Source organism: Hippichthys cyanospilos, chromosome 8 (assembly GCF_059441005.1).
Source record: "Hippichthys cyanospilos isolate Australia breed blue-spotted pipefish chromosome 8, RoL_Hcya_1.0, whole genome shotgun sequence".
In the NCBI taxonomy this organism is placed as follows: domain Eukaryota; kingdom Metazoa; phylum Chordata; class Actinopteri; order Syngnathiformes; family Syngnathidae; genus Hippichthys; species Hippichthys cyanospilos.
Window position 1 is genome coordinate 15,890,402 of NC_142376.1, and position 16,850 is coordinate 15,907,251.

General features: G+C 43.6%; 2 protein-coding genes across 4 annotated transcripts; one reads left to right on the forward strand and one right to left on the reverse strand.

The window, feature by feature from the left end:
- Nucleotides 1-216: 216 nt before the first annotated feature.
- On the forward strand, nucleotides 217-8,116 carry zc3h6 (zinc finger CCCH-type containing 6). 3 transcript variants are annotated; one of them, XM_088422199.1, is made up of 12 exons: nucleotides 217-671; nucleotides 1,862-2,087; nucleotides 2,161-2,283; nucleotides 2,355-2,598; nucleotides 2,671-2,819; nucleotides 2,898-3,023; nucleotides 3,819-3,933; nucleotides 4,014-4,123; nucleotides 4,208-4,428; nucleotides 4,508-4,911; nucleotides 4,989-5,177; nucleotides 5,257-8,116. In XM_088422199.1, exons 1-12 carry the CDS (start codon nucleotides 586-588, stop codon nucleotides 6,684-6,686), a joined length of 3,423 nt encoding a protein of 1,140 aa, XP_088278325.1. In that variant the 5' UTR covers nucleotides 217-585; the 3' UTR covers nucleotides 6,687-8,116. The 3 variants fall into 3 exon arrangements, with proteins under 3 accessions (XP_088278325.1, XP_088278326.1, XP_088278327.1); XM_088422200.1 differs by having other exon boundaries at nucleotides 217-463; XM_088422201.1 differs by lacking the exons at nucleotides 3,819-3,933; nucleotides 4,014-4,123.
- A 373-nt stretch (nucleotides 8,117-8,489) lies between these two features.
- LOC148420319 (uncharacterized) lies at nucleotides 8,490-16,099 on the reverse strand. The gene is made up of 7 exons (XM_088422029.1): nucleotides 15,879-16,099; nucleotides 14,512-14,695; nucleotides 10,147-13,386; nucleotides 9,446-9,616; nucleotides 9,183-9,355; nucleotides 8,992-9,109; nucleotides 8,490-8,911 (listed from the first exon to the last, which is right to left on the reverse strand). The coding sequence occupies exons 1-7, from the start codon at nucleotides 16,070-16,072 to the stop codon at nucleotides 8,663-8,665; spliced, it is 4,329 nt and encodes a 1,442-aa protein (XP_088278155.1). The 5' UTR covers nucleotides 16,073-16,099; the 3' UTR covers nucleotides 8,490-8,662.
- Between the last annotated feature and the right edge of the window lie 751 nt (nucleotides 16,100-16,850).

Genomic DNA, 16,850 nt, shown 5'->3' on the forward strand with positions numbered 1-16,850 from the left:
ATTAAAGAATTGTACAAATTCAAGTGGAGTTGGGCGACACATACATGGATAAGTGAGGGGGGTAAATAACTGACAGCAAAGTCAACCAATGACCAACGCCATTGTAATGACGTTCCTGACATCTGACCAATGAGCGACGCCGATTTGCAAGCTCCGGTTACATCCGCAACGAGCTTGAAGCGTGCGGACGGATACACCATTTGGGAATGTGCGCGACGGGGCAGAGTGGCCATTTTGAGATGATATCGCTGTTGAGAAATCCCGCGAAGATGCTGAAATCAACGAACATGGTTACAACACAGATTGTTTCTCCCTCCGTTTCCTCTCTTCTTTCACCATGGCAGCTGTCAACCGACGGGACATTAGCAAAGCGGGGTATCGAGCTGTGCTCACAGAGTTAAAACGTCATTGGTATGAAAGAGGAGAGTGTCTGTACACTGTCTCTGTCGAGACATGAAACACCGTGAGTTTTTTTTCCTGCAGTCTGAACATCTTCCAGCATCTGTCACAACACAACGTCTCATTGACCGCTTGAGTTGATTCACTCTTGTACTGGACATAGAAGTGAAGCAGATTTGATTTCCAATGGCCTCTGTGAGCCTTGTTTCCAGTCCCCCAGCCCCTGTTTTTGACAAAAACATGACAGACTCTGAGCTGGCAGGGGACGAAAGGTCGAGTAACTATCTTAATGCAATTCTTAACACAATCATTTGTGCGTTTCAGTGCTGTGCCTCGACATGCTTGTTTTATGTTCCCCCTCATTATACATTTGGCAGTTTATGCATTTTCCCGATGCCCCTTTCAGATCTTTGCATGCCATTTTAGTGCATTTAAGTATAGCTTATAGATTTCCTGTTCTTCGAGTCGACTCATCCACCATCATTTCCATGCGATGGCAGTCATCATCATTATGTGTAATATTGGGATGAATCCATTGCTGCGTTGCCATCTGCAGGGAGATGACGTAATGACACGCCCATCTCAGTTACGGGCTTTCCTCCGCTGGCCGCTAGGTGGTAATGCAGGGGACCAATGTTCACACAATGTTGAAATTGTGCCTTTGGAAAAATGCTTGAGCCCTTTATATCCTTGTATCCTGCCCAAACTCCATGCACATTATACAAATCTACGAGCTAAAAACTTCACTCGCTGCGCACGGATTTCAGTTAAAATAAGAGGGTTAAAAAGGGTTTTCTCACTAGTAACATGTAGGTGTTGTACTAGTCGGATAAATGTTCAAACAGCGTTCTTTGCGCTACACGCCAAGTGTTCTTAAATAGGTAAATCATCTATTAAACGGGAAGCCAAGTCAAAAGGTTTCCAGTCGACAGTGTACAGTTTAATATTATTTTTTTGGAATATGATTCTAGCAACCCAAATCTGCAGGTGCTAAACGTAAAGTATGCAGAGGTCCACTGTCCTCAAGTAAACAAACAATTTGGCATTAAAACAGCAAAATTTATCTTGCCTTTTACATTTATTTGCTTGCAACATAACTTGTAAGGAGAGACCAACCATCCCCTCCTTGTAAACTTTACACAGAGGAAACTATTGATGGCATTATTGGTACATTGATCCATTTTTGTTTGGATTGTGCAGAGGCAGCATGCTGTGTTAATCTGTTTAGTTTGCATGTTCTACCTGTGCTTGCATGGACTTTTCCCTCCTGCATTCAAATAGCCTTTTAGCTTCTTTTAAGTCTCAAAATTGTGCGTAGGTGTGAATGTTACGATGGACGGTTGGCGTGTTTGCGACCTTAAAATATAAACCCTAGGGAAAGTGAAAACAATCCTGTTGTTGCTTGAAACCATTTTAAGGGCAATTAGAATTATCATTTGAATGAAATAAATGGCTTTTTCAGAGAGGATGGAGAGTTGGAAGATGGTGAAATAGACGACGAAGGAATCGGGATAGAGGAGGAAAACAAAGAGGCCCCAGAGTTGAATGAAAATAAAGAAAAGCCTAAGGAAAAGGAACGTGACAAAGCTAAAGAAAAAGAAGATAAGTCTCATAGGCACTCAAGGAAACGCTACAAAAAGACCAGAGAGAAGAGAAGGTTGAAACGGAGGAGGCGGGACAGACAGAGAGTAAGCTCTTTGACCTTATAAATTGGATTGGTTCCTATATGTTTAATATACTTTTTCTGTCTTTGTGCTTCAGCATCACTCATCTTCAAGCAGCAATAGTTCTGACAGCTACAACTCTGACTACGACCGTCCAGAGAGAACTAAGAACAGGCAGGGTCATGGATCCGGACGCGATTGTGAAAGCCAGAATACGCAGGTGAGTGTACATGTTATAATCTTGCAGAATGCAAAGTTCATGATTGTCGCTTGCCACTGTTGATTTTCCAGCACGGAAGAGACCAGAAAGCATCACGCGGCAACTTGCACAAGTCGCCGCCTCACAAAAGCAGCAATTTTAATAAATACAGCGACTACAGCGACGACAACTATGACTTTGAAGACGAGGAGGATCGTTATGACGATGAGTCCGAGTACCTCCAGTCCAAAGATTCAACATCTGGCCTCGGAAAGGGCCGCTATGCAAAGGAGCAAATGGGGAAGAGGGGGAACATGAGGGGCATGAAACAACATTGTGAGACAGAACCTATGTCATAATCTTTCAACACCATTGAGCAGTAATACACATGAATTTGTTTCTCTGCAGTTGGCCAGAGAGGAAGAGGCAGGGGGAGTGGACCTGGAAGAGGACGAGGGGTGCTCAACAAGTACAAGAAAATGAAGGGGGGAAAACCCTGGATGGGACGCGGTGGACGAGGCAGAGCGGGTGACCAGGACATGGAAGACACGGCTCCTGTATGACCATGAAATCTTCAACTTGCATTTGTAAAAAAATGGTTGAAGGGCGTTAACAAATTACTGTTTGATTGACAGGATGTCAAAAATTCCGGATTTCAGAAGAAGCGCCTGATTATGAGCAAAGAATTCATCAGTCAACACACGGTGGAACACAATGGAAGATACATTTGCAAGTACTTTCTGGAGGGTCGATGCATCAAGGTACGCTACATCGAAATTTGAATTGACTCTGAGGAGTTTCTTTGCCGTTTTTCTCTTTGCTGCTTTTGCTCTTCTGTCAAACTCTGTAGATATGAGGCATGGTCAGTTGCATTTTGTTTTTAACTGAGCTACTTATTGGGAGCATTTTTCAACCTTTTTCGTGGTGACGTGTAATAATTTCTACTGAACTTTATTGAACACTTAAAAAAGCAACTCCAATAATTATTTAGAAAATATATATTCTCTATAGACTTGCAGAAGAAAAGTGCAGACAAGCCATCAATAAAATGGATGGATTTCCAAGACCTGATACATACATGAGGATTTTTCAAATCTTAAAATATTTTTATCATCTTTGGCAGGTACTGCACCACTTGACCCTAATGCTAGTAGACTGTAATGGTGGCAAATGACAATTTTTGTGCATTTTTAGTCAGAAGCGTCACCAAAATGTAACGGAAGCTTGTTTCACACTGAATGAATTTCAACAATGTCTGTTTAGAGGGATTTGGGTCAAGCTCTGCCTTGATTGGCAAAAATCTGTGAGTGATTGCAGTGCCATCCCAAAAAAAAAGTTTTAATTGCCTATAGATTCCATAGGACAGTGGCAAAGTACTACTTATGTCTCAGTCAAACTCCTCAACTCACTTAAACGTACTTAATTGACACCAAGAATGAGAACGGTAAGTTGCCCCACATATTAAAATGCCAACTATAAATAATCAGAGTTTCAATGTATTCCTTATGGTTTAAAAACAGTCAACTGAAAAAGTAGGTATTTTTCTCTTCCTGTAGGGGGAGCAGTGTAAGTTTGAGCATGAGCTGGTCATCCCTGATAAGAAAAAGGAACTTTGTAAGTTCTACCTCCAGGGATACTGCAGCAAAGGAGACCACTGCATTTACATGCACAATATCCTTCAGTGACAATCATACATAATCTTTTAAATGCAACCTACCGAATCAGTGATGCTCCTTAATTTGTGGCCGAACATGAATATCCTTGCAAGTTCTTTCACACTGGAGCCAAATGCTATCAGGGGGAAAACTGCAAATTTTCTCATGACGCTCTGACTGATTCAACAAAAGAGTTGCTCGATAAGGTGAGATATATTCAAAACTCAGTAAAAACCTGACTCGCAACGATCCAAAAATAATGAAGTGTTTCTCCTTTTGCACATGGTAAGATCATTAATACTGAGGAGGAAAACGCTCGTGAGGATGAGTTGGAGCTAGAAGACCTGAGAAAACAGGGCATTGCCCCACTTCCGAAGCCGCCTCCTGGTGTGGGCTTGCTCCCCACGCCGGGTCAGAGCAGCCCAACGGATGAGTCTTCAGGAAAGATCCCTTCCCTCTTCGAGATCAAGGTTCAACCTACAGTCGACCTGGCTCATAAAATTGCCTTTAAGTAGGTCAAATCAAAAGCAAGTATTTTTTTTTCCCTCGGTTAACTTCAAATTAATGGGTGCATTTGATCTCATTACCAGTGACTCCAACTATCAGGATCCCAATGAAGGCACCGACCAGTTTAGTGGCGAACCAGAGGAAGCACAAAGTGGAGCTTTGGCATCGTCGAGCTCTGAGACTACCCCAGTCCCTTCCTTAGGGTCGCCAGGTTCCGTGGGTTACCCAACAGGCCTGTCCATGAGTGCCCAGAGTCCTCCTGGACAGCAGCTGCCACATGCATACCCATTGCAGCAGCCAATTCCACCTGGTCAGCCTCCAGTGTTTCACGGAAAAATAAACCATCAGATGAATATGCACAGTCCTCCGTTCCCTGCAGTACCAGAATTACAGATGCTGCAGAACATTTTCCCATTTTCATCGATGGCCCAGAACCCACTGGAGCTCCTCAGCAACCTGCTACAAAACCAACCAGTGGGCAAGCATGGTGTGTATCACGTCAACCACAGTATGAATTTAGATGTACTTAAAGTGCAACGGATCTTTATTTTTGCTTTGTGTTAGTGGAACCCGGAATGAACCAGTTCCAGAACCTACAGCAGCAGCTAGGTCCGGATGTCCAGGTGCAGTCTTTACCTCCAGCTGTGCAGAAAGCCATCATTCTACACCTGACTCAGCAACAACCACAGTCCAAGTCACAAGAAATCAATCTGCAGCGAGCAGAAAGTCAAGATGATAAAAACACAAACAGAGGTGAACGTCCGTCCTGATCTTAAAGATGTTCTGTCAGAAGCACAAGGGTCAGTCCAAATTGTTGTATCTTTTTCTCCAGATGAAACAACAAATTGGTATTCCAGCGATGAAGAGGGTGGGGGTAGTGTCGCGTCCATCCTAAGATGTCTGAAAAGGCAGAGTGAGATGCAGAAGTCCAACAAGACCGCAACACCATCCCCAGCAGCACCCCTGGGTGACCCTCGACTTGCCAAGGAGAGAACTCAACCAAATGATCCACGTGTGAAGGCCGACCCTCGGCAGAGACCTCCTGATACAAAGAAGGAGTCTGAAGCAGGTCTGGATCCACGACTGTCTAGGGACCCCAGGAAAGTGAGACCTGTGGAGTCGAGCGCCCATCGGCAACAAAATCAGCCGATCGGGCAAAGAAAGCCCCCGGGCGATGAGGACGACGAAGGTGAAAGGGAACTCCGAGACCGAGCAGCTCTCATCCCACTGGAGCCTAGTGCGGGCGTGGTGCTACGGGACCCTCGTTGCCAGCTGAAGCAGTTCAGCCATATTCGGGTGGACATTCTGCTTCAACGTCCGGCCTTCGCCCAAACGGTTGTTTGGGCCCCTGAAGACCTGATCCCATCCCTCATACCCAAACAGGAGCATTCCATCAATCTGCCCCTGCCACCTCTAATCGCCGATGCTCAAATGAACAAAACAAGTGTGTCGGACCACACACCGTCCTCCAGCCCGCCGCCGACCGACCCAAGATTGGCGGCTGCTCGATTAAAGGAGCGTCTTGCCCGTCTGTCTGGCTCTTCGACGGAGAGACCTGTGGATCCACGTCAGCCAAAGAATTTGGACCCCAGAATCAAGAGAACAGGAAGTCTGGACTCCAAACTGCTGGGCCAGAAGGAAGCTATGGGAGGAGTTGTGGAACCCAGGCTTCAAAAGACTAACGCGAGCTCCGCCTTAACTGAGAGGCTGCCGCCCTATGCGCCGAGGCTGGCTTCCTCCGGTGGGGTCCTTGAAAGCCCCACGACAATCCTGGGAGGCATCAGTCTTTACGATCCCCGTAATCATACCGAGCCGCTTCAGGAGGATAAGGCGGATCCTCCAAAAAAAGCCGGCATTCTCAAACATCCGGTAAAGAAAGACACTCCAACACAACCCATTTCGCCAAGTCAAGGCCGTGTCTCTTTGGAGGAGGCAAAAACCACAGACACCGGCTCCGATCCCGTTCAGACCCCACATCACAGTCCACCTCAACAGGACTCCATCACCACCACCCACGCAGTGCACAATCTTCCCGTCCAGGCCCTGGCAGGCTTGATCCGACCCCAGTATGCTGACGCGCGGCAGGCCAAACTGGCAGGTCCGGGTTCTGCAGGGTCGCAAGAGGATGAAGAAGAACAGAAGGAGCAGAAAGAAATTCCCTCGGAGGAACTTAAGCAGATGAACGAGGAGGACCTTGAAGACAGGACTCTTAAAGAAGTCTTTAAGACCTTTGACCCGACAGCTTCTCCTTTTTCCCAGTAAGCTGCATTGAATTGTGATATTGGTTACACAAACCGATCATTTGGCTATGAATATATTTATTTATGTACATTCACTTTATACGCAGGCATAAGATGATATTGTGCATGTTAACACCTATGTTTTTTAGGAGGGGGGGGGTTATTTGTCAGATATTTTGTGTTTTTCCACTTCCGTACAGTATATATTTACGTATTTGCAATGTGATTTGAGCATACTACCCCTCGGATTGGGACAAGGCATAAACCCCAGCCCACGGGATGTCTCACGAGATTCAGCCCACGAGAACGAGAGATTTTTGCAAATTCAGTAATATAAAATACCTAGTTTAAATTTCCCAGCTATCAAAATGTTTTTAAGAGTCAACTGCAATAAAATTAACAATCTTGCTTGCAAATGTAAAGATAACTTAGCAAACGTAAAATAAAAGGTGTGTTGTCTGCCAAACATTTTACCATCCTTTTCTTCAACTGCAAAATAAAAATTTCACAGATGATATGGAAGTAATGTGAGCATCTTGCATTTATCCCATAGAGCTGCAGCTATTAGGTATTCGGATTAAATTAAATAAATAAACGCTGATCGGCATTTCTTTTTTTGACGAAACTATAAACTGAGATTTTCGACAACCATTTCACCATACGGTCTAGGTAACCAAGTGACCATAGAAGGCACAGGCTGGTTTGCAACGACATGCTTCCAGGAACATCTTTGAAATAAAAGCATACCGAGGCATTTGTGTCATTGAATTTGCTTATGGTAAGGTTTTTCTTCCAAGTTTTCACGTTTGGCGACCTGTTTTACTGTCATGCAGAGTATTAACTAGCAAAAACAACGGACGAATGGACAAATGAAAATAGATCTGGTGCTGCGTCTCAATTTAAATGTGTATATAATTGATTGTTAATGTGGTCTACGTGTGTTCAGTCCATTAAACCTTTCATGAACTATTTTCTAGTGACAAGTAGAGCTAATAATTGCTGCGTCTCAATATATGACTTTCTCTCGTTCAGATCTCGAATTTTTGTATTGTGATGGTTGTAACCAAGCTATTGATAACGCCAAATTCACCATCTAAAAACGGAATGAACCATTTTTGTTTTTAATATGGATATTAGGTTAGAATTAGCCTTCTGAAATTTTTATCTCAACGAATTAGTTTCTTTGAACTGCCACATTTATTGAGATGCACTTGTAAATAACAGTTTAAAACTTGTTCTGAATATGTTTTGATATCAAACATCTTGCCTGAAAATGAGCCTGAGTATTTGAAGCCATATTGGAACTGTTTTTGTATTGTTTTCACAACCTTTTAAATGACACGATCATTTCATGTGTATTTGTGGGTGACCTTTTTTCTGTGCACGTTTCATCAGCTTTTAAATACATTGTACTGTACATATCTTAATGTGAATTAAATGTTTACACTACTACCTGGCATAGAGTTGCTTTAAGTGGGCAGCTGCCCAACTTTCATTTATGTGAACCACTACACTACAACATTAATTCTTTTTCATCAACAGTACATATGTACTGTTGGCTATGGAAAAAAATTAGACCGCTTAGTTCTTCAGTCTAGTGTTTATTTTACATGCCTAGTTGTACTAAAGGTATATTTGTACCACTATGTCAACAAAAACCGAGTTTTAAGAGACATTTTCTAAAAGTTTTTTAAGATGACCAAAATCACCAAAGTTCTAATAAACGGGTGCCTAAAATGCTTTTAGGTTTTCTTTAGTGTCTTCTACTTGATACACTTTTGGGGGCTCCAAACATTAAAGTGCAAGCTTGGTGCTCGTCATTTTATTCCCTTGCTGTATATGCAAGTTTTTTCGGTGAACATGAGTTAGCTTTTTTTCGCGTAGGGGCTGTGTGCAATAATAAATGTCGCCATGAAGCAATGCATCTCTACATGCCTGCAAAGTTTAGAACAGATAGGACTTCCCTCCCTGATGGCGTCCAAGCAATTGATTGTCTCATTAAAGCAAAAATTGCGGCGCAGCTCTACTGTTGAGACCTTTCCATCGACGTGTCAAGTCGGAGCCATCCTGTATGGGAGACGCAAGACTCGGTACGACGGATTGCTGTGAAGTCTTCCTCAAACCCAGCTCATCCGATTTTGGGTTGGCAGTCTGCCGGGCTCGGTGGTACTCCAGGTTCTTCTTCCACTGGAAACACAGAGCGGTGGCTTCGGCTCCATCCGAGTTTGGCTCCGGCTGCTTTAAACCCTCAAACAGAGAAATGATGCCCCGTTAAAGGACCTTTGATGTGATTCCGTTTTCCATAAATGCAGCTCAGTTGTGTTTACTGTGATGCAGGCGGTCTCTGCTGCACGAACTCCCTTCAGGACTGTGTGGAGCAGATTCTGAGTGTTCTTCACCAGGATCTCATCAGATGATTTAGAGCCAGGTGTTACAGAATTGACACTGTGGTACAAAAGATGACCTCTTTGCACTCCCCCATCTGAATTCTCCTCAACCTGCCTTTGCTTATTCTGACCTGGAAAGGATGCTGAGCTGGTTGGTGATGGTGAGAATCTGCTCCACAAGGAGGGAAAGTTCAAGTGCACACTGCGCATCCAGGCAGTGGTTGGCTATGACTTGAATAAAGTCGGTCACCAACTGGCCACTTGACATCACATCTTTGGCTGCACATACAAATGCCTCTTTGCTCTAAAGGAAAAAAAAAAACAACAACAAAAGATTACCTAACACAGATGACAGCTATAGTAAAAGCAAATGTACCCTTGTAGTGGTCTTTACCAGAATTGGGCCTCTCTTCCTTAGGTATTGGGTCATGTGGTTCAGTGTGTCCGCCATCTTTCTGGTCTCCTGATCTATCTTGTTGTCTTTAGGATCCCAACTGGCACTTTCTTGCTTCAGCAAAAAGGAGGTGGGGATCAGTGAAGATGTTTCTTTGGAACCAGAAACAAACTGCGGAGAAATGATAAGAACATCAATCTTGAGCAGCGCTCCAGACATTTCATTGGTTGGGGGGCAAGGGGGGAGGGCATTCTATTGTATAAATATGACGATATTACAGTGTCAACGATTCTGCAACTGTCTAAACCAATCCAAACACATTGTACAGAGCTGCTTTTAAATGGAATATAAAAAGTCTACAACTTGAGAAACTGTGGTTGCAAAGTGACTGATGTAGCTATGTTCAGAATTAACCAACCACTTTCAAACTACTTCAATGCTTGTCAGCACACGCTAGCCACCATTTCAATTGCCTCTGTGCCTCAATAATTTTGGAATGTGCGAGCTAGAATATGAAGCTAGAATATCAGGAGGAAATCTGCAAAACAGGATGACCATGCAAATGCTACACGAGAAGCCCAGCACAGAGATTTGAATCCCGAAGCTCAGGACTTGGAAGGCAGGTGTGCTAACTTCTGTACCTAACGCAAACTTCTCATTTTCAGTACAGATACAATGTAAACTGAAAACCAAATACTTACATCCCTTCTTGTGATCGTGCATCCATCTTCAATCCGCGCCGACATCTTTGATTCAGCAGCCTGGGAACATTCCTGCAAAGATGCTCGATTTGTTTCTTTATACCTCTGTTCATTGCATGCAATGAAGACATTCTGGATACAGCCGCCTGTTGCTGTGCCCTGAAGACCTGCTCTGATGTCCTCTTTTACCTCTTGGCGGATTCCATCTTGCTTACAGATTCCCTCCACCAAATAGTGAGCTTTGGCTGACCAGCACTGGATCTTCATCTCCAGGTTGAATGTGTCACTAATGGGGCAGGTCTGTGCCATGAGACGTACCATACTGACGATATCAGACATGTGAAAAGACAGATGTGCGTTAATGGAGCGCAGCTTGGAACGCTCACGGGAATCCCTCACGTAATGGAGGCTCTCTTCCACTCTTTTGGTGGCGTCTCTCACATTTTCCAGAAGTAAACTAGCACATTGTTCAAGTCTTTGCTGTGCTTCCTCTGATTTGTTCTCCTCGGTTTGCTTTGCTGCCAAATGAGCAATGCTGACCAAATTGTGGATCGGATTGTCATAATATTGATTTAATTGACTCAAAAGCCTCGAGAGCTCTTTCATCTTAATGATGAGATTCCTCCGAAGGAGCTCTGGCTCTGCGAGCTGCATGACACCAGGTGTGACGGTGAGGTCCTCCGCAGCTTGAAGGTAGCGCTCACTCAGCGTCTTCACCTCATCCTGGCAAGCAGTTAACTCTGCTGCTCTGAAAGCACTTTTACAAGTTAAACTGGTGAGCGCTGCAGCCTCTTGGATTCTCAGCGAGCCTTCTGATAAGATGGAAAGTTTCTTTTGAGGAGTGTGTTGGCTCATAGCGCCCGATGTTCCCAAAATCCTGTCCAAAGAATTAAACAGAATGTGAACGGAGAGACCCCACAGGATGCACAGCCCTTCGAGCTGATCCAGCTGTCCATCAGATGAGTCACTGAACTCTATCAAATGTCTTGTGTTATTCTGTGCTTTGTTCAACTTGTTGTGCAAAAGAGTCAATGTCTCCTGGTTTTCACTTTGAGGGGTCACGTGTGATGATGTGAGGAGCTGCACGGTGTCAGCGCACCAGTTCATCACCTCACTTAGCTGCTGTTTCACGTCCGTCTCGGCTGACTGGGTCCATCTCAACTCGTCGCAGACGACATGAAACCAAGGTTGGCTTGCTGGCAGAAGAACCTTGCGGATGTTGTTGATGAGGTCAGAAAACTGTGTGCACAGTCTGCTGATGTTTTCTGTGAACGGCGACGAGCTCATTGCTGTCTCTTGAGCTGTCTGGACCAGCAGAGGTGTCAGTGACACCAATTCAGCCCGAAAGCTTTCCAAATTTTTACAGCCGTCATCATCCGCGACGGCTAAAGCTTCCCTCGTTGCCTGAGAGTAACAGTTTGAAAGCTCGAAAACACTGGTGCACGCTCGGCTCAGCGCTGCAACATCCTTTTCTTTAGTCACAGTCACAAGCTCGTTTAAGATCGACAAAAGTTCAAATTCAAAAGACATCTGGATCACTTTGGGCTCTTCTAATACGTCGTCTACTTCTGTATCATCATCGCATTTAGGAGACAGCACCAATCCCACAGGTCCTGTGTCGGACTCCTCCTCCTGTTCTGTTTCTGTCTCAATAACATCCAGAATCGAAGGAGACAAACTTCTATGACCGTGATCCCCATTCAGACCGATGGACTCACCTTCTGAGAGGTCCAGCTGACGAGCAACCTCCCGCAGAGGACTGAGTATATGTGGGTGCTGGTGGCCATCCAGTCCCTCCCTGAGCACTTTGAAATGACAGATAGCAGTAGATGCATTGTCAGAAAAAGTGGAATAGTGCTCCACGTTCAGAATGCCGCCAAAAAGCATGTCGCCGATCGACTGGTTCATTTTGCTTTGACAAAGCTGAGCTTGTTTCAGCAGGACCAGAAGGCCGTTCCTGTAGATGGGGTCCTCGCTGTTGTCCAAGTGTGTTCTAACTGAGTGTGTCACCATTTGCATGTGACACACGAGGTTGCTCGCATGTTCACCAAAGCGCTGGTAGCTTTGCTGTCTGTATGCCGCGTCACAACCACTGCGGTCACTCGTGATCTCTTTAATGGCCAGACTAGTAAACTCCTTGATATCCATCACATCACCTATAGCGTCCTGGAGCTGCCTCAGATCCTCTTCCCATATGGGAAACATTTCATGAAGCTGTCGAAGGGTTTGAACAGAGTTATCAGCCAGCTCTAGAAACAGCGGAGCAATCCGAGCTTTGAGTCTGGTAAGACACACTCGGGAGTTTTCCACATGGTCAAGGCTCTTTGCACCATCGGCGGCAGCAGAGAAAAAACTTGCAACTTGGATCGTTCTATCCAAGCAGGATATGAACTCTTCCAACGGTGACTGAAGAAAACTCAGATCGTTCTCTATGGAGGTATTTGCAACAAGAGTTTGCCTCACCCCTCGAGAAAGTTCCTCAAACACAGATGTCGCAACAACAAATGTGTCCAACAGTTGACGAATAATGGCGGTCATCATTGCTCTGTCAAGATCTTCTAGGAGCTCATCCAACGAAGCGCAGGTGTTCTGAAGATGTCCTTCATGATTCTCTGGGGACTTTAAGATCAGTTTTATATCAGACCATAAGTGAAGAACATGCCGACCGTAGAACACTAGTTTTTGCTGCGACTCTTTTGGAGAACAGTTGGCTACCGTCATGGAGTGAAAGACAAGATCTCGAAGGAGGGTGTCCAAATCTCGACCTGGCAGTGCCGGTGAGTTGGACCAACATACCAGTAGCTCTGACAACCTTTTCCTCTTCTCGGTGTAAAAACCACAATCTCCCATAGGTCCGTTTTGACATTGACTTTTCAGGGTGTTAACAATGTCATCCACCGTGCTCCTCACCTTGTCCAGTATGTAGCGCTTGGCAGTTTGGGCCTCCGTGCTCGTGGGGTGCTTGATAGTGGTGCAGGTAGCAGTGTGAATCATTGGCACGCACCTTCTTAAGGTCTCAAGGGAGAGCCCAAGTTTTTGGGCCTGGCGGAGATCTTTTAAGGAGTCTGCTCTCTCTGCAGTTAGGCGGCTGAGCAGAAGCAAGGCATCAGAGAACCCCTGAAAAACTTTGACCAGTGCCTGGATGTCTGAACAGGATGCAATCTCAGAGAGACGCTCATACACTTGAGTGGCTGCAGCAAGGACTTCTCTCACAATGGAGTCATCGTGCGCTAACAGAACCTGAGCAAGGAAAAACAATGAATCACAATTTGAGATGTAAAACTATCGGCATCGGACAGGCAAAATTCACTGCTTCCTGGTCGGAATGGAAATGCCATTAATTCTTTCCATAAAAAAAAATGTGCAATGTGATTTTTCATTAGGAAAAATAGACATCTAAATGATTGTAAATATATTTTGTTTCAAATATTGTATTTTTTTATGCAACGAATTAAAATATATAGAACCGGCACGCGGGCTCTTTGTTTGACACCCCTGGCTTAGACAAAACTTTAACTTGTTTAAATGCTGTATAAAATAGTAGTTTTTTTAATATTGCTTTTCCTTGTGTCAATGTTAAAGAGGATACAGTTTTAGGTATACTGTACTCAGACAATTTTTATAGATAAAACGCTTATTAATGGTCGGGGGGCATTTGGGTGTGCCTGAAATGTTTTCTCTTTCCAAGGGGGGCTTTGCAAAATAGAATTGAGAAACACTTCCTTTGTGTGTGCACCTTGGCCATTAGGAAGCAGTATAATACATACGGAGACTATGAAAATTATGGGTCACTGTTCAGGTAGTATAGCATACTGTACATAAATGGGACCAAGATGAATCAGTCTAAAACTTTAAACCATTGATATTAACCTGTGGGTTTCAATTGATATTTTCAAATATGTTATAGAGGGAAAGTAAACAAATAACAAATGTTCAATAACACCTTTAATAGTAGAATACTGAGCTTGAGTAAGGCACTGCTACTGATACCAAGCACCAATACCACTAGTACTTTTGATACAGAACCCCCCCCCAAAAAAAAAAAACCCCAACAACATCCAATGACAGACAATTTTAAAGAAAGACCTGCCTATTCCAAAATAGCATTTCTTTAAAATTTAATGAAATTAATGGCAGGTTTCTATCATTCTAATCAGTAATTTCTCATAATAATTATAATAATAATAATACATCTCATAAAAATAATAACAGTAATTTCATCGGCCGCCATTTGGTATAGTGATACCTTAAAATAAGGTCAGGTATAAGCCCTACTTGCCTTTGTCCTTGTAAAGTTTGAATTTCTACATGAGCATATTTGCCACGTTTAACAGACTGTCTTATATCCACCTGTTCCAACCTTACTTTGACCACTGCTAGGAAAACAGTTTGCACAGCAGTGAAGAGTTCCTCTTTGTGTGCTGTCAGACTAGGTTGGATGCTGAGCTTCTGGGCTGCCAGCAGCACATGTTGGCCTGACACTGTGATGGGCTCCAGAAGAGAGGTCATCTCCTTCCGTAGCACATCATCATCAGTTTGACTGACCTGTCTAAAAATGGACAAATAGCGTAGGTGTTCATTTGGTGATTGGACATAATGTGATTCATAATGCATTGTGTCTGCTTTATTTAAAACCACCAAGACATTTAAAGGGATAGTTTGTAAGATTTACAGTTTTTCACTACGGACAGCAGGAGGTGCTGCAGGTGCTGCATTTACCATTGTCCCGTAGCTATAACAAACATGGCTTCCGGGGAAGTGCCACCCATCATGTAATACAATTTAAAGATAACTTGAGCTACAATTATATTTAAAACATACTGTATTCATTTGCAAGTTTTTGACACTTACAATCATTTAATTTACTCCTTTTGAATGAAAGAAGGTCTATGTCTTACACACTGCCCCTTTAAAGGTTTTCATACTTTAACGAGAATAATACAGTATGCAAATATTGTTGGGAGGGGAGGAATAAGTAACCGAACCATTTCATGAGTGGTTGCTCGCCCATTGGCAGCGATAACACTTCTTATAGTTGCAGATCAGTTTGGCAAATCGATAACGATCAGTCTTGGACCATTCCTCTCTCCAAAACTGCTGCAGTTTGATCAGATTCTTGGGAGATCGAGCATGAATCATTGGAGGTCATGCCGCATAATCTCAATGGGGTTCAAGACAGGACTTTTACACGGCTACTCCGTAAAGTGTATTTAGTTCCTCTGAAACTTTTCTGATGTTGATTTACTTCTATGTTTTGGAACACTGTCCTGTTGCAACCTCCATTCTCTTTAAAACAACAAACCACAACAACCTATAAGCACACATTAGCAAGCAAAGGCCTTGCATACTTGAGCTCATATGGAGGGCACATTCAACAGAAAACAGCTGCTCACGTCAATATTGCGCGTGCTCTTTGTTGTTCTAACGAGGAAGTAACTCATTAGATCCTGATATGATTGATTGAATTGGTTCTTTGTATAATTTTCACGTTATATTTCATATTGGGAGACCACTTGCTCAATGCTCATCTTGAAGTTCACCAGTCTCCTTGGCCATGTACTTGCATTACATACGCGCCACCTTGAGGCGGGGTGAGCTATTACCTCTACATGGCATATGTGGGTTAAACAACCAAACATTTAATGCGGGTTACAAGTCCATTTTGTGTCGATGCATTGACGTAAAGGAAACTTGACTCACATCGATTTTAGTCCTGCTTAATACATACACACCTGGAGGTGACAGCTGCCATGTTGCTGGTAGCTTTAGCCACAGTCCGAGCTGCTTCCTCTAATTGATTGAAGTGTTCGGGCTCTTCTAGGCTGTCACACAGCAGCACAAGGTGACACAGGTGACATGCAAACGGAGCGACCACTTGGTCCGCCACCGCTGTTCTTATCAGGCCGTGGTCCAGTAAGGAAGACATACAACCTGTAAAGAGCTTTAAGCTGGTCCAACTACATACGTTTTGCTCACTTTGTTAATAATTCAACATAGCTTGCAGCATGTGCTCGGTGAGCGTTTCCAGGCAACGGGTATCACATGACCAAAACAGTCACGCCAAAACCAGCTTTTTTTTTCCAGATTGCAATAGGGAAAACCTTGGGCAAAGTTTGGATTTTTTATGCATATATTTTAACAGACGTGCCCAAAACGTATAGACCAATTTTAATACATCATTTTACATTGTTGGAAATTTGGGCTTTCGTGAAGTACGATGATCGTCTTTGTCAAGGGCATAAGAACCACTGGAGGGCGCCAGACACCATCAATAATGAACACGTTCGTTTTTTTTTTCCACTCTAAAATGATTTATGATTTGATAAATATACAAATTCAACACCATTTTAAAAACGTCTAACACTCTATATTGGAAAGGATAGTCCGTGACAGTAGTATATTGAGAACCCCCCCCCCCCCCCCCCAAAAAAAAAAAAAAAAAAAAAAAAAAGTGTACGGTGATAGAAAACTACCACAACTTTTCCCCATCACATTTTCAATTTATCCCTCTAAAACTTCAATTGTGGCTTAGCTCTGCATTCAGGTTTGAACAATCAGTAAAGAGGACTTAATATGTGACGGTGTACACTTAAATGCTGTCATGCCAGTGGACATTATTGGTAACAATCAACACAACAACAGGAAGTTAAACAAATCATGGTGAGCCTCTCAATTATGAAGAAAGTCTGAATTACATTTAAATA

Bases quoted from the DNA above. Each gene is read 5' to 3' on its own strand.
- zc3h6 (XM_088422199.1), top strand. From the start codon at position 586: ATGGCCTCTGTGAGCCTTGTTTCCAGTCCCCCAGCCCCTGTTTTTGAC. The intron at 2,820-2,897 runs GTATGACCATGA...TTTGATTGACAG, and splicing joins ACATGGAAGACACGGCTCCT to GATGTCAAAAATTCCGGATT. The intron at 3,024-3,818 runs GTACGCTACATC...CTCTTCCTGTAG, and splicing joins TGGAGGGTCGATGCATCAAG to GGGGAGCAGTGTAAGTTTGA.
- LOC148420319 (XM_088422029.1), bottom strand. From the start codon at position 16,072: ATGTCTTCCTTACTGGACCACGGCCTGATAAGAACAGCGGTGGCGGAC. The intron at 13,387-14,511 runs GTAAGGTTGGAA...TTCCTTGCTCAG, and splicing joins TTTTCCTAGCAGTGGTCAAA to GTTCTGTTAGCGCACGATGA. The intron at 9,356-9,445 runs GTAAAGACCACT...TTTTTCCTTTAG, and splicing joins GGAAGAGAGGCCCAATTCTG to AGCAAAGAGGCATTTGTATG.